This window comes from Nerophis ophidion, linkage group LG03 (assembly GCF_033978795.1).
Source record: "Nerophis ophidion isolate RoL-2023_Sa linkage group LG03, RoL_Noph_v1.0, whole genome shotgun sequence".
NCBI lineage: Eukaryota > Metazoa > Chordata > Actinopteri > Syngnathiformes > Syngnathidae > Nerophis > Nerophis ophidion.
Genome location: NC_084613.1, coordinates 81,702,791 through 81,720,558, shown reverse-complemented (window position 1 = coordinate 81,720,558; position 17,768 = coordinate 81,702,791). Strand labels below are relative to the sequence as shown.

The 17,768-nt window shown below is 40.6% G+C and overlaps 1 protein-coding gene across 5 annotated transcripts in view; it reads right to left on the bottom strand.

The window, feature by feature from the left end:
* Positions 1-211: 211 nt before the first annotated feature.
* cpt1b (carnitine palmitoyltransferase 1B (muscle)) overlaps positions 212-17,768 on the bottom strand; it is a 27,878-nt gene continuing 10,321 nt past the window's right edge. For 4 of the 5 annotated variants that reach the window (XM_061896205.1, XM_061896206.1, XM_061896204.1 and 1 more), the window contains 14 exons: positions 14,153-14,290; positions 14,006-14,083; positions 13,834-13,941; positions 13,690-13,774; positions 10,028-10,223; positions 9,781-9,966; positions 5,382-5,487; positions 5,162-5,278; positions 4,926-5,090; positions 4,732-4,866; positions 2,227-2,379; positions 2,039-2,152; positions 745-814; positions 212-461 (listed from right to left, as the gene is read on the bottom strand). In XM_061896205.1, coding sequence (XP_061752189.1) covers positions 238-461; positions 745-814; positions 2,039-2,152; positions 2,227-2,379; positions 4,732-4,866; positions 4,926-5,090; positions 5,162-5,278; positions 5,382-5,487; positions 9,781-9,966; positions 10,028-10,223; positions 13,690-13,774; positions 13,834-13,941; positions 14,006-14,083; positions 14,153-14,290 — 1,875 coding nt within the window. In that variant the 3' untranslated portion in view covers positions 212-237. Of the gene's footprint in view, positions 462-721; positions 815-2,038; positions 2,153-2,226; positions 2,380-4,731; positions 4,867-4,925; positions 5,091-5,161; positions 5,279-5,381; positions 5,488-9,780; positions 9,967-10,027; positions 10,224-13,689; positions 13,775-13,833; positions 13,942-14,005; positions 14,084-14,152; positions 14,291-17,768 lie in introns of all 5 variants that reach the window. The other variant, XM_061896207.1, reaches the window with a different exon arrangement.

Below are 17,768 nucleotides of genomic sequence, written 5' to 3'. Positions count from 1 at the left end.
TATATATATATATACATTCTTAAAATGTTTATCAGTTATTTAAAAAACTGAAGTCTGTTAATAAATGTGTAGATTTAGCAGTTTTTGCAAAAAAAAAAAAAAAAAAGAGCAAGTATTTAAATAAACTCGACATTATAACGGTCTTATAATAAGTGTTCCCTTAGGAAAGTCATGTTACTTAACACCAGGTGCAAAGTGACTGCCCGAAACATTGACGATTCCAAAAAGTAGATTTATTTACAAGGACCATGCAGAAAAGTGGAATAGAAGCAGAAGCGTTTTATCCTTCCTTGATGTCCCACGTTGGCAGGAAGTTAGACATGACCGTGCTACTACATGTGCTTCTTCCCGTTCTTCAGCTGCTCTGCACACTCGGGGCTCTTCTTCTCGTTGGCGGACTTGAAAAGTGCTTGGATGTCCAGCATGGCCTTCTGGATGTGCCCAGCGAACCTGCACGAGTCCTGCAGGGAGCACACCTGGAGTCAGACCCTGCACCGAGGTACACTTAAAGTAGTAGTACTATCAGGGAGAAGTACTACTCCAACTACAGTAGTAGTACTATCAGGGAGAAGTACAAGCCCAAATACAGTAGTAGTACTATCAGGGAGAAGTACTACCTTAAATACAATAGTAATAATTAAAATAAGAAGTACTACTCCAAATACATGAGTAGTACTATCAGGAAGAAGTACTATCCCAAATACCACAAGGAAGTATTTACTGTGTCAGGATTGGAGAACTTGCTGGAGATGTGGAATGTGATGAGGTTTTCTCCAGCGATGATGTAAGACACGCCGTAACCGTCATCTGCCACCTGAAATCAACATTTTACAAGCATTACATCATCACTTTCAGTTTAATAAGGTTTACTTACATCATCACTTTCTGTTAGGCAGATGTTGTTTTTACATCATTCCTTTCAACACATAATAGTTGTCCTAAACGGAACATTATTGCAGTCCACAAATAATTCAATTTACATTTGACTTACACATACAAAGTAAGGAAATAAAGGAGATATCACTCACTGGTATAAAGAAATGAAAAGAGATATCACTCACTGAAGTAAGGAAATAAAAGAGATACCATTCACTGATGTAAGGAAATAAAAGATATCACTCACTGATGAAGGAAAATAAGAGATATCGCTCACTGATGTAGGGAACTAAAAGAGATATAAGTCACTGATGTAAGGATATCAACAGAGATATAACTTACTGATGTAAGGAAATAAGAGATATCACTCACTGATGTAAGGAAATAAAAGAGATACTATTCACTGATGTAAGGAAATAAAAGAGATATAAGTCACTGAAGTAAGGAAATAAAAGAGATACTACTCACTGATGTAAGGAAATAAAAGATATCACTCACTGATGAAGGAAAATAAGAGATATCGCTCATCGATGTAAGGAAATAAAAGAGATATAAGTCACTGATGTAAGGAAATGAAAATATATGTCTCTCATGTAAGGATATAAAAGATATAAGTCACTGATGTAAGGAAATGAAAATATATGTCTCTCATGTAAGGATATAAAAGATATAAGTCACTGATGTAAGGAAATGAGAATAGACATCACTCACTGATGTAAGGAAATAAAAGAGATATAAGTCACTGATGTAAGGAAATAAAAGAGATATAAGTCACTGATGTAAGGAAATAAAAGAGATATAAGTCACTGATGTAAGGAAATAAAAGAGATATAAGTCACTGATGTAAGGAAATAAAAGAGATATAAGTCACTGATGTAAGGAAATAAAAGAGATATAAGTCACTGATGTAAGGAAATAAAAGATATATAAGTCACTGATGTAAGGAAATAAAAGAGATATAAGTCACTGATGTAAGGAAATAAAATAGATATAAGTCACTGATGTAAGGAAATAAAAGCGATATAAGTCACTGATGTAAGGAAATAAAATAGATATAAGTCACTGATGTGAGGAAATAAAAGATATACAGTATAAGTCACTGATGTAGGGAAATAAGAGATATAAGTCATTGATGTGAGGAAATAAAAGACATATGACTCACGGGGCCAAATCCACCTCCAGCACTGACATATTTGGGGAACTTGCTGAGGTCGACTAAGTTGAGCTGCTGCTGAGGAGTCTGGCTGGTGGACAACTTCCAAGGTTCTGACAGCACCTTGAAGAGCAGCGAGGTCAGAAGGTTAGAAGGTCGGAACCAGGACTTTGGTCTACATGGCGGTGAACTCTGACCTGCTTTAAAAAGGGGGAGTCCAGACCTAAATACTTGGACAGGATGTAGAGACAGAAGAGGTGGCGGTCGATCCCAGAACCGGTCATGGCCAGCCGGTACATGTTCTGATGCTGCTCTGCAGCCTTCTGGAACAAAGCCAGCCTCTGGCTGTTCTGGAGACACACACCCAATAACCTTTGATCTTCACAACACACACCTTGACCCCGTATCAGACTAATAAACATGACTATTATCACACATGCCCAATGTCTGGTAAAATCATATTAATTAGTAATATTAATTTCAGGGTCCTCTGGTACTATGAACCTTGTAGGAAGTAATCCTTCGACATAGACTATAAAGATATTTGATCCATGACAAAATGGCGTATACATGTTACACATCCTCAGTTCTACCAAAACCTCTTCCTACGAAGAAGAAGTGCCTGGGGACTCTGTGGTGGACTCTATTTCTGGGGCTGAGGTTGCCGAGGTAGTTAAAAAGCTCCTCGGTGGCCAGGTGAGATCCGCCCGGAGATCCTTAAAGGCCTACTGAAACCCGCTACTCCCGTCCAAAGGCAAAACCTAGTAACTCACTTCTAGCTGATTTTGCGAAAACAAAGGAAAAGCAATCCATCTCGATGCTGTCTTCCAAAGATCTACAAAGTCATCAAACGTGTAGACCAGGGGTGCCCATTACGTCGATCGCGAGCTACCAGTCGACCGCGGGGGGGGTGTGTCAGTCGATCTCCAGCCAGGCTTTTAAAAAAAAAATAGACCTAAAAATGAGTGATCGTCAATCTTCACCAAGACGTCACTTAAATGACATTCACGGTACCGGAGGGTCTTGTGAGATGACGCTGGCTGCTGCAAGATCATTATTATGAAAATATGACCGAGAGGAAGGCGAGAAACACTTTTTATTTCAACAGACTCTCGCGCCGTACCTTCCGTCAAAACTCTAAAGGCCGACTGCACATTTCCTATCTTCACAATAAAAGCCCTGCTTCATGCTGCCTGCGCTAACAAAATACAGAGTCTCGGAAAACTGGCATGCACAAGCGATCCCTCAGAAAGCTGGCGTGCACAAGTTTGTCAGCGCGGGCAGCATGAAGCAGGGCTTTTATTGTGAAGATAGGAAATGTGCAGTCGGCCTTCAGAGTTTTGACGGAAGGGACGGCGCGAAAGTCTGTTGAAATAAAAAGTGTTTCTCGCCTTCCTCTCTGTCATTTTTTCATAATAATGAACTGGCAGCAGCCAGCGTCATCTCACAAGACCCTCCGGTGCCGTGAATGTCAATCAAGCAAGCTACGGAATTTGCCGGCAATGTTTTTCTTGTAAAGTGTATGGAAGCTGGATGAATTAGATGCCAAAAACCAACCACTTTCATGTGGTATTGTACAGAAAGGACCACTTTTTTTCTCCTCCATTTGAAAATGTGGGCGTTATCATCATTACTGTCTGATTCCAATCAATGCAAGTCATCAGAATCAGGTAATACACCAACTTATATTCTTGTCTTTGTGAAAGAAAGACATCTATATGTGTCACACATGCTTGTATTATCATTAAACACATTTAACTTGTTTACAAAAATGTCTCTTTCATAAATAAATAAATATAAATGATATATATAAATGAGGTAGATCCCCTCAAGTTGGTCAATTGAAAAGTAGCTCGCCTGCAGAAAAAAGTGTGGGCACCCCTGGTGCACTTCAGTAATGCGGACGCTGTATCGATCCGTTGTGGTGAAGAAGGAGCTGAGCCGGAAGGCAAAGCTCTCAATTTACCCAAAGCTCACCTATGGTCATGAGCTTGGGGTTATGACCGAAAGCGGCCGAAATGAGTTTCCTCTGCCGGTTGGCGAGTTCTCCCTTAGAGATAGGGTGAGAAGCTCTGCCATCCGGGAGGAACTCAAAGTAAAGCCGCTGCTCCTTCACATCAAGAGGAGCCAGATGAGGTGGTTCGAGCATCTGGTCAGGATGCCACCCGAACGCCTCCCTAGGGAGGTGTTTAGGGCACGTCCAACCGGTAGGACTCCACCGGGAAGACCCAGGACACGTTGGGAGGACTATGTCTCCCGGCTGGCCTGGGAACGCCTCGGGATAAGTAGTAGTAGTAGTAAATTGTATTTATATAGCGCTTTTTCTCTAGTGACTCAAAGCGCTTTACATAGTGAAACACAATATTTAAGTTACATTCAAACCAGTGTGGGTGGCACTGGGAGCAGGTGGGTAAAGTGTCTTGCCCAAGGACACGACGGCAGTGACTAGGATGGCGGAAGCGGGAATCGAACCCGCAACCCTCAAGTTGCTGGCACGGCCACTCTACCAACCGAGCTAAACCGCCCTGGGAGGAGCTGGGCGAAGTAGCTGGGGAGAGGGAAGTCTGAGAAGTCCCTGCTTGGGCTGCTGCCCCCGCGACCTGACCTCGGATAAGCGGAAGATGGATGGATGGATGGATGTTACACATCAATACAAGCAAAATCCTATTATTTAGTTATTTAATTTCTGGGTCCTCACTTACTGTCCGTCGTTTGTCCTCCATGGCTCCGACGAAGGCTACGGCCTCGGAGGTGCAGGATCGCACGGTCTCAGTGCGGCCGTCTCTGAACATGCGTGTCATGGAGGACTCGTAGGTCAGACAGAACTCTCCCTGGTCCTGCCGGGGAAGATGCATCAGTGTTGCCGGGCGACAGCAGCGTGCCAGGCGACGCTCACCCTGAACTGGGCCAGCTGCAGGGCCAGCTGGATGAAAGCGTCCGGGCTGGTCCTGCACTTCTTGATCAGACCTTTCCCAAAGTCCTTGAAGACGTAGCCGTGGAAGTCCACGTCGTCAGCGATCTTCTTGGCGGACAAGTAGGAGGTCTCGATGACGTTCTGGCACTGGAGGCAGGACACAAAGACACCTTTGTGGAGCCTCATGCTGCAGGAAGACTTGAGGGTGTGTCAAGAACCTCCTGAGGAATGTTCCACTGGAGTCGGGTGGGATGAGGGAGACCCTTGTTGACGTCTCCTTTACAGTGTCCCTCCTCTGTGTAGCCCAGGTGGAAGCAGTCTGTGGCCAGGACGTACTACACACACACACACACACACACACACACACATACATATGTATACACACACACAACCTTCAACATGCTTCATGATGGCGGACAAGAAGAAAGACCACCTTACCTCCCACATGTGTCCCACTATTGGTGCGTCAGCCCAGGAATGTTCAGCATTTATTCCCATTTTCCCGTTAGGGTAAGAAACCAAGGTGAAGGACTTGTCAAACCACCTGCAGGAGAGTCAAACAAGCGTTGATTAACATACTTTTATATTTTCATTGTAGGTAAACTATTTTAGTTTAGATGTGAAGCGTCTGAAGCACAAGTTTGATTTATTCCAATTTTTTATTCATTATTTTAAAAAATCACTTAAAACAAAGAGAATGAAATAATCTGGGGTGCAAGCTGCAAAAAAAAGGTTGCACTAAAGTTACCTGTCGTAACATTACTTTTAGGACTAAACAGTGAGATGGAGAGACCACAGGTGTATCCAACGAGGTGAAGGTTACCTGTCGTAACATTACTTTTAGGACTAAATTGTGAGATGGAGAGACAATAGGTGCATGGCACAGGTGTAGCTAACGAGGTGAAGGTTACCTGTCGTAAAATTACTTTTAGGACTAAACAGTGAGATGGAGAGACCACAGGTGTATCTAACGAGGTGAAGGTTACCTGTCGTAACGTTACTTTTAGGACTAAATAGTGAGATGGAGAGACAATAGGTGCATGGCACAGGTGTAGCTAACGAGATGAAGGTTACCTGTCGTAAAATTACTTTTAGGACTAAACAGTGAGATGGAGAGACCACAGGTGTATCTAACGAGGTGAAGATTACCTGTCGTAACATTACTTTTAGGACTAAACAGTGAGATGGAGAAACAACAGGTGCATGGCACAGGTGTATCTAACGAGGTGAAGGTTACCTGTCGTAACATTACTTTTAGGACTAAACAGTGAGATGGAGAGACCACAGGTGATTCTAACGAGGTGAAGGTTACCTGTCGTAACATTACTTTTAGGACTTAATAGTAAGATGGAGAAACAACAGGTCCATGGCACAGGTGTAGCTAACGAGGTGAAGGTTACCTGTCGTAACGTTACTTTTAGGACTAAATTGTGAGATGGACAGAAAATAGGTGCATGGCACAGGTGTGGCTAACGAGGTGAAGGTTACCTGTCGTAAAATTACTTTTAGGACTAAACAGTGAGATGGAGAGACCACAGGTGTATCTAACGAGGTGAAAGTTACCTGTCGTAACGTTACTTTTAGGACTAAACAGTGAGATGGAGAAACAACAGGTGCATGGCACAGGTGTAGCTAACGAGGTGAAGGTTACCTGTCGTAACGTTACTTTTAGGACTAAACAGTGAGATGGAGAGACCACAGGTGTATCTAACGAGGTGAAGGTTACCTGTCGTAAAATTACTTTTAGGACTAAACAGTGAGATGGAGAGACCACAGGTGTATCTAACGAGGTGAAGGTTACCTGTCGTAACATTACTTTTAGGACTAAACAGTAAGATGGAGAGACAACAGGTGCATGGCACAGGTGTAGCTAACGAGGTGAAGGTTACCTCTCGTAAAATTACTTTTAGGACTAAATATTAAGATGGAGAGACAATAGGCGCATGGCACAGGTGATTCTAACGAGGTGAAGGTTACCTGTCGTAAAATTACTTTTAAGACTAAACAGTGAGATGGAGAGACAATAGGTGCATGGCACAGGTGTAGCTAACGAGGTGAAGGTTACCTGTCGTAACATTACTTTTAGGACTAAACAGTGAGATGGAGAGACCACAGGTGTATCTAACGAGGTGAAGGTTACCTGTCGTAACATTACTTTTAGGACTAAACAGTGAGATGGAGAAACAACAGGTGCATGGCACGGGTGTAGCTAACGAGGTGAAGGTTACCTGTCGTAACATTACTTTTAGGACTAAACAGTGAGATGGAGAGACCACAGGTGTATCTAACGAGGTGAAAGTTACCTGTCGTAACGTTACTTTTAGGAATAAACAGTGAGATGGAGAGACCACAGGTGTATCTAACGAGGTGAAGGTTACCTGTCGTAACGTTACTTTTAGGACTAAACAGTAAGATGGAGAGACAACAGGTGCATGGCACAGGTGTAGCTAACGAGGTGAAGGTTACCTGTCGTAAAATTACTTTTAGGACTAAATATTAAGATGGAGAGACAATAGGCGCATGGCACAGGTGATTCTAACGAGGTGAAGGTTACCTGTCGTAACATTACTTTTAGGACTAAACAGTGAGATGGAGAGACCACAGGTGTATCTAACGAGGTGAAGGTTACCTGTCGTAACGTTACTTTTAGGACTAAACAGTGAGATGGAGAAACAACAGGTGCATGGCACAGGTGTAGCTAACGAGGTGAAGGTTACCTGTCGTAAAATTACTTTTAGGACTAAATAGTAAGATGGAGAGACAATAGGTGCATGGCACAGGTGTAGCTAACGAGATGAAGGTTACCTGTCGTAACATTACTTTTAGGACTAAACAGTGAGATGGAGAGACCACAGGTGTATCTAACGAGGTGAAGATTACCTGTCGTAACATTACTTTTAGGACTAAACAGTGAGATGGAGAGACCACAGGTGTATCTAACGAGGTGAAGATTACCTGTCGTAACATTACTTTTAGGACTAAACAGTGAGATTGAGAGACAATATCTGCATGGCACAGGTGTAGATAACGAGGTGAAGGTTACCTGTCGTAAAATTACTTTTAGGACTAAACAGTGAGATGGAGAGACCACAGGTGTAGCTAACGAGGTGAAGGTTACCTGTCGTAACATTACTTTTAGGACTAAACAGTGAGATGGAGAGACCACAGGTGTATCTAACGAGGTGAAAGTTACCTGTCGTAACGTTACTTTTAGGACTAAACAGTGAGATGGAGAGACCACAGGTGTATCTAACGAGGTGAAGGTTACCTGTCGTAACATTACTTTTAGGACTAAACACTGAGATGGAGAGACCACAGGTGTATCTAACGAGGTGAAGGTTACCTGTCGTAACATTACTTTTAGGACTAAACACTGAGATGGAGAGACCACAGGTGTATCTAACGAGGTGAAGGTTACCTGTCGTAACATTACTTTTAGAACTAAACAGTGAGATGGAGAGACAACAGGTGCATGGCACAGGTGTAGCTAACGAGGTGAAGGTTACCTGTCGTAACATTACTTTTAGGACTAAACAGTGAGATGGAGAGACAACAGGTGCATGGCACAGGTGTAGCTAACGAGGTGAAGGTTACCTGTCGTAACATTACTTTTAGGACTAAACAGTGAGATTGAGAGACAATATCTGCATGGCACAGGTGTAGATAACAAGGTGAAGGTTACCTGTCGTAAAATTACTTTTAGGACTAAATAGTAACATGGAGAGACAACACGTGCATGGCACAGGTGTATCTAACGAGGTGAAGGTTACCTGTCGTAACGTTACTTTTAGGACTAAATTGTGAGATGGACAGAAAATAGGTGCATGGCACAGGTGTAGCTAACGAGGTGAAGGTTACCTGTCGTAACATTACTTTTAGGACTAAACAGTGAGATGGAGAGACAACAGGTGCATGACACAGGTGTATCTAACGAGGTGAAAGTTACCTGTCGTATACATTAGTTTTAGGACTAAACAGTGAGATGGAGAGACCACAGGTGTGTCCAACGAGGTGAAGGTTACCTGTCGTAACATTAGTTTTAGGACTAAACAGTGAGATGGAGAGACCACAGGTGTATCTAACGAGGTGAAGGTTACCTGTCGTAACGTTACTTTTAGGACTAAACAGTAAGATGGAGAGACAACAAGTGCATGGCACAGGTGTAGCTAACGAGGTGAAGGTTACCTGTCGTAAAATTACTTTTAGGACTAAACAGTCAGATGGAGAGACAACAGGTGCATGGCACAGGTGTAGCTAACGAGGTGAAGGTTACCTGTCGTAACGTTACTTTTAAGACTAAACAGTGAGATGGAGAGACAATAGGTGCATGGCACAGGTGTAGCTAACGAGGTGAAGGTTACCTGTCGTAACATTACTTTTAGGACTAAACAGTGAGATGGAGAGACCACAGGTGTAGCTAACGAGGTGAAGGTTACCTGTCGTAACATTACTTTTAGGACTAAACAGTGAGATGGAGAGACCACAGGTGTATCTAACGAGGTGAAGGTTACCTGTCGTAACATTACTTTTAGGACTAAATAGTAAGACGGAGAGACAACAGGTGCATGGCACAGGTGTAGCTAACAAGGTGAAGGTTACCTGTCGTAACATTACTTTTAGGACTAAACAGTGAGAGGGAGAAACAACAGGTGCATGGCACAGGTGTAGCTAACGAGGTGAAGGTTACCTGTCGTAACATTACTTTTAGGACTAAACAGTGAGATGGAGAGACCACAGGTGTAGCTAACGAGGTGAAGGTTACCTGTCGTAACATTACTTTTAGGACTAAACAGTGAGATGGAGAGACCACAGGTGCATCCACCGAGGTGAAGGTTACCTGTCGTAACATCTGCCATGCAGCAGTGACTTTGCGTAGGCGTCCAGACTGTCCCTCCTTGCAGGGTCGTAACCTTGAGGCTCATGGTCCAGCGCCAGGAAGAAGGCGGCCGACTCCACCGCGTCCAAGGAGGTCTTGTTCACTCCCTGGCTGAAGTACTTGATCCGAGCTTGAGCCCAGGGAACTCTTGGACCAGGGACCGCCACGTCAGACGCGGGCAAAGTCAAGGTGGTGTCTCTTCACTTACCGATTCCCCGCCGTCAGCGCCGCCAACTTCAGCTCCCCCGGCTGAGGGTCCGACGTGTCGGCCAGGATCCTGGAGAACTGGGTCTCCAGTTCACTGGGGAGGAGGTGACGTCCACCTGTGTACAGCCACACCTGGAACAACCTGCCCTTGTGGTACACCACCAGGTGCTTCCTGTCACTCAGGTGCTGCACCATGTCTGCAACAACAGCTGTTTCACTTGCACTAAACTCACTCAATGACTTCTTTTACATCCTTTTAACCATCTACACTACATTTAAACATGTTTACATCATACACCTTTTAACTATCTACACTACATTTAAACATGTTTACATCATACACCTTTTAACTATCTACACTACATTTAAACATGTTTACATCATACACCTTTTAACTATCTACACTACATTTAAACATCTTTACATCATACACCTTTTAACTATCTACACTACATTTAAACATCTTTACATCATACACCTTTTAATTATCTAAACTGCATTTAAACATGTTTACATCATACACCTTTTAACTATCTACACTACATTTAAACATGTTTACATCATACACCTTTTAACTATCTACACTACATTTAAACATGTTTACATCATACACCTTTTAACTATCTACACTACATTTAAACATGTTTACATCATACACCTTTTAATTATCTAAACTGCATTTAAACATGTTTACATCATATACCTTTTAACTATATACAATACATTTAAACATGTTTTACATCATATTAACTATCTACACTACATTTAAACATGTTTACATCATATTAACTATCTACACTACATTTAAACATGTTTACATCATATACCTTTTAACTATATACAATATATTTAAACATGTTTACATCATATACCTTTTAACTGTATACAATACATTTAAACATGTTTACATATTAACTATCCACACTACATTTAAACATGTTTACATATTAACTATCTAAACTACATTTAAACATGTTTACATCATACACCTTTTAACTATATACAATACATTTAAACATGTTTAGATCATATTAACTATCTACACTACATTTAAACATGTTTATATCATATACCTTTTAACTATCTACACTACATTTAAACATGTTTACATCATAATAACTATCTACACTACATTTAAACATGTGAACGGGACTCTCGCTGCTGAGTTGGAACCGCTTTGGACTGGACTCTCGCGACTGTGTTGGATCCATTGTGGATTGAACTTTCACAGTATCATGTTAGACCCGCTCGACATCCATTGCTTTCCTCCTCTCTAAGGTTCTCATAATCATTATTGTCACAGACGTCCCACTGGATCATTATTGTCACCGATGTCCCACTGGGTGTGAGTTTTCCTTGCCCTTATGTGGGCCTACCGAGGATGTCGTGGTGGTTTGTGCAGCCCTTTGAGACACTAGTGATTTAGGGCTATATAAGTAAACATTGATTGATTGATTGATGTTTACATCATTAGCTATAAATATGTTTACATCATATCCCTTTTAACTATACACTACATTTAAACATGTTTACATCATATTAACTATCTACACTACATTTAAAAATGGTTAAATCATATATGTACCTTATAACTATATACAATACATTTAAACATGTTTACATCATATACTTTTTAACTATCTACACTTTATTTTTAGACATCTTTACATCATATTAACTATCTACACTACATTTAAACATGTTTTACATCATATACCTTTTAACTATCTACACTACATTTAAACATGTTTACATCATTAGTTATAAACATGTTTACATCATATCCATCCATCCATCCATTTTCTCCCGCTTATTCCCTTTTGGGGTTGCGGGGGGCGGTGGCGCCTATCTCAGCTACAATCGGGCGGAAGGCGGGGTACACCCTGGACATCATATCCCTTTTAACTATATACAATACATTTAAACATGTTTACATCATTTATCTTTTAAGTATCTAAACTACATTTAAACATGTTTACATCAAATACCTTTAAACTATCTACACTACATTTAAACATGTTTACATCATATTAACTATCTATAATACATTTAAACATGTTTACATCATATACATTTTAACTATCTACACTACATTTAAACATGTTTACATCATATTAACTATCTACACTACATTTAAACATTTGTATATCATATTAACTATATACACTACATTTAAACATGTTTACATCATTTATCTTTTAACAATCTACACTACATTTAAACATGTTTTACATCGTATCAACTATCTACACTACATTTAAACATGTTTATATCACATACATTTTAACTATATACAATACATTTAAACATGTTTACATCATTTATCTTTTAACTATCTACACTACATGTAAACATGTTTTACATCATTTTAACAATCTACACTACATTTAAACATGTTTTACATCGTATCAACTATCTACACTACATTTAAACATGTTTATATCACATACATTTTAACTATATACAATACATTTAAACATGTTTACATCATTTATCTTTTAACTATCTACACTACATGTAAACATGTTTTACATCATTTTTAACTATGTGCACTACATTTAAACATGTTTACATCATATACATTTTAACTATCTACACTACATTTAAACATGTTTGCATCATATTAATTATCTACACTACATTTAAACATGTTTTACATCATATTAACTATCTACACTACATTTAAACATGTTTACATCATATCCCTTTTAACTATCTACACAACATTTAAACATGTTTACATCATATACATTTTAACTATCTACACTACATTTAACTATGTTTACATCATATTAACTATCTACATTAGATTTAAACATGTTTACATCATATACGTACCTTATAACAATATACAATACATTTAAACATGTTTACATCATACTGTATACATTTTAATTATCTACACTTCATTTAAACATATTTACATCATATACCTTTAAACTATCTACACTACATTTAAGTATGTTTACATCATATACCTTTTAACTATCTACACTACATTTAAACATGTTTACATCATATTAACTATCAACACTACCTTTAAACATGTTTACATCATATACCTTTTAACTATCTACACTACATTTAAACATGTTTATATCATATACATTACAAATACATTTTAACTATCTACACTACATTTAAACATGTTTGTATCATATACATTACAAATACATTTTAACTATGTACACTACATTTAAACATGTTTATATCATATACCTTTTAACTACATAAAATACATTCAAACATGTTTACATCATATACCTTTTAACTATCTACACTACATTTAAACATGTTTGCATCATATTAACTATCTACACTACATTTAAACATGTTTACATCATACACCTTTTAACTAGATAAAATACATTTAAACATGTTTACATCATACACCTTTTAACTACAATACATTTAAAACATGTTTTTACTACAGTACTATGAACGTTGTAGAAAGTAATCCTTCAAGATTGAATATAAAGATATTTGATCCATGACAAAATGACATATAAACATGTTACACATCCAGAGTGATGACAATACAAGTAAAATCATATTAATAAGTAATATTAATTTCAGGGTCCTACAGTTAAAAATAAGTTAAGCTACTTCACTCCATGTAAAAACAATACTAATATCAGTTTGACGCGGCCGGCGACAAAGTACCTGTTTCAATGCCAGGGATGCGGGTGGTGTTGAACATCCTCTCCATCTGAGTGGAGCACATCGGCACCGTCCCCAAAGCCCTCAGCTGACAAAAGAAAAGTGAAAGTAAAAGTGTTTAAAGGGGTGGGAGTGGGTTGATATTACCGGTGCGTGCTCGCCACGCTCCAGCTTGCGTCGGTACTGCAGCATGGCGTGCACCACGTTGCCCGCCCGTGCAGCTTGGCGGTGTGTGGGGGTCACGTAGAGAAGGTCCTGGGATCAAAGTTGTATGTTGGACCAGCAACACCACCACCATCTTGAGTGTGGGGAGTCTTACCATGACGTAGAAGTTACTGTTGACCATGATGGGCGCCCGGCCTCTCAGGTAGATGTACTCCTCCCACCAGTCGCTCACCTGCACCAGAGTTGTTGGGACTCACATCAGTTGAAGTATTAATTGGCGTAGTTGTCAGAGACCACTCACATAATTAGTGGCCCACCAGGACTTGACAATCAAGTATCTCTGCAGCTGAGCAGCATTGGACTCCTGGAACTCGCTGGCCAGGGTCTCCATTTGCTTGTAGCGCTCGTCGTCCAGCAGAGGGCGCACTGACTTCAGATACTGCCAGCAGAGTATAATACACTGAGTGTACATACACAAAGTATAATATATGGGGTATATACTGTCTATACACACACCAAGTATGATATATGGAGTATAAACTGTCTATACATACACCAAGTATAATATATGAAGTGAAGTGAATTATATTTATATAGCGCTTTTCTCAAAGTGACTCAAAGCGCTTTACATAGTGAAACCCAATATCTAATTTTTACATTTAAACCCGTGTGGGTGGCACCGGGAGCAGGTGGGTAAAGTGTCTTGCCCGAGGACACAACGGCAGTGACTAGGTTGGCAGAAGCGGGGATCAAACCTGCAACCCTCAAGTTGCTGGCACGGCCGCTCTACCAACGGAGCATACATCGTTTACATAAGTATTTGGCCACCCATGCCACCTCTGCAACAAATCCAGTCGGAAAATGTCCACGCTCCTAAATATTCCAAAGTTAACTGTGGGCTTTATTCAATCAATCAATCAATCAATGTTTATTTATATAGCCCCAAATCACAAATGTCTCAAAGGACTGCACAAATCATTACGACTACAACATCCTCGGAAGAACCCACAAAAGGGCAAGGAAAACTCACACCCAGTGGGCAGAGAGAATTCACATCCAGTGGGACGCCAGTGACAATGCTGACTATGAGAAACCTTGGAGAGGACCTCAGATGTGGGCAAACCCCCCCGCCCCCCTCTAGGGGACCGAAAGCAATGGATGTCGAGCGGGTCTAACATGATACTGTGAAAGTTCAATCCATAGTGGCTCCAACACAGCCGCGAGAGTTCAGTTCAAGCGGATCCAAGACAGCAGCGAGAGTCCCGTCCACAGGAAACCATCTCAAGCGGATCAGCAGCGTAGAGACGTCGCCAACCGATACAGGCGAGCGGTCCATCCTGGGTCCCGACGAGCGGTCCATCCTGGGTCTCGACTCTGGACAGCCAGTACTTCATCCATGGTCATCGGACCGGACCCCCTCCACAAGGGAGGGGGGGACATAGGAGAAAGAAAAGAAGCGGCAGATCAACTGGTCTAAAAAGGAGGTCTATTTAAAGGCTAGAGTATACAGATGAGTTTTAAGGTGAGACTTAAATGCTTCTACTGAGGTGGCATCTCGAACTGTTACCGGGAGGGCATTCCAGAGTACTGGAGCCCGAACGGAAAACGCTCTATAGCCCGCAGACTTTTTTTGGGCTATAGGAATCACTAATAAGCCGGAGTCTTTTGAACGCAGATTTCTTGCCGGGACATATGGTACAATACAATCGGCAAGATAGGCTGGAGCTAGACCGTGTAGTATTTTATACGTAAGTAGTAAAACCTTAAAGTCACAGGAAGCCAGTGCAGGTGAGCCAGTACAGGCGTAATGTGATCAAACTTTCTTGTTCTTGTCAAAAGTCTAGCAGCCGCATTTTGTACCAACTGTAATCTTTTAATGCTAGACATGGGGAGACCCGAAAATAATACGTTACAGTAATCGAGACGAGACGTAACAAACGCATGGATAATGATCTCGGCGTCTTTATAAGAAAATGAAAGAGTTTGGGAACAACAGCAACTCAGCCACCAAGTGGTAGGCCACGTAAACTGACAGAGAGGGGTCAACGGATGCTGAAGCGCATAGTGCAAGGACTTTCTGCACAGTCGGTTGCTACAGAGCTCCAAACTTCATGTGACCTTCCTATTAGCCCACGTACAGTACGCAGAGAGCTTCATGGAATGGGTTTCCATGGCCGAGCAGCTGAATCTAAGCCATACATCACCAAGTCCAATGCAAAGCGTGGGATGCAGTGGTGTAAACATATGGAGTATAAACTATCTATACATACACCAAGTGCAGTATAATATTCTGAGTATATACTGTCTGTACACACACAAAGTACAGTATGATGTACTGAGTATATACTGTCTATACATTCACCAAATAAAGTATAAAATACTGAGTGTACATACACAAAATATAATATACTCAGTATATACTGTCTATACACACACAAAGTATAATGTACTGAGTATATACTGTTTATACATACAAAAAGTACAGTATGATATACTGAGTATATACTATCTATACACACACCAAGTAGAGTACAGTATACTGAGTACATACTGTCTATACCAGGGGTGTCAAACTCAAATACAGAGTGGGCCAAAATTTAAAACTAAACAAAGCCGCGGGCCAAGGTTGAACAAATTAACCCTTTAATAGGGACCCAAACTAGTTTTGCAATGAATATTGAACAAGCAAGGCTTAAATAGGGCAACACGGTGGAACAGGGGTGAGTGCATCTGCCTCACAATACGAAGGTCCTGAGTAATCCTGGGATCTTTCTGTGTGGAGTTTGCATGTCCTCCCCGTGAATGCGTGGGTTCCCTCCGGGTACTCGGGCTTCCTCCCATGGAACAGGCAGAGCTTATGTAACGTCATAGTGCAAAATCAACTTTCAAAAACGAAAATAAATAAAATTTTATTTAAAATATGAATGCCTCTTTTCTATTTGCAGCCTTCTGAGGTAAATATCAACATTAACTTTTTCCACAGGCTAATACATTCGAAAATAAAATAAATACGAGGTGGGCGGGGTTTGGCGGTAGCAGGGGTTGTATATTGTAGCGTTCCGGAAGGGGTTCTGGGTATTTATTCTGTTGTGTTTATGTCGTGTTACGGTGCGGGTGTTCTCCCGAAATGTGTTTCGTCATTCTTGTTTGGTGTGGGTTCACAGTGTGGCGTATATTTGTAACAGCGTTAAACTTGTTTATATGGCCACCCTCAGTGTGACCTGTATGGCTTTTGACCAAGTATGCGTAGCATTCGCATATGTGTGTGTTTGAAAGCCGCATATATTATGTGACTTGGCCAGCACGCTGTTTCTATGGAGGAAAAGAGGACGTGACGACATGTTGTAGAGGACGCTAAAGGCAGTGACTTTAAGGCACGCCCACAATATTGTTGTCCGGGTGGAAATCGGGAGAATGGTTGCCAAGGAAGATTTTCGGGAAGGGCATTAAACTTCGGGAGTCTCCCGGGAAAATCGGGAGGGTTGGCAAGTATGAGTATTAGCGATGAATTTGGTATACATACACCAAGTATAATATACTAAGTATATACTGTCCATACACACACAAAGTAGAGTATAATATACTGAGTATATATTGTCTATACACACACAAAGTACAGTATGATATACTGAGTATATACAGTATGTGTGTACAAGGTATATTTGCAGTACTCCTAGTCTACCACTAGATGTCAGTAAAAACTGAAATTATTTTGGAAAAGGCAAAATATATACCAGGACCTTATTTTGGTCAAAAGTATATACTTTGTTGTAATATTACACTTATTGTAGTACAATCAAGACTTGAGTTGATGTGACTTTATTCTTATACATTTGAAAACTTTTTCTAGTGACATTACTTTGACCTATTGTCATAAAATTAAGATTAAAAAAATATACATTTTGACTTTACTCTTG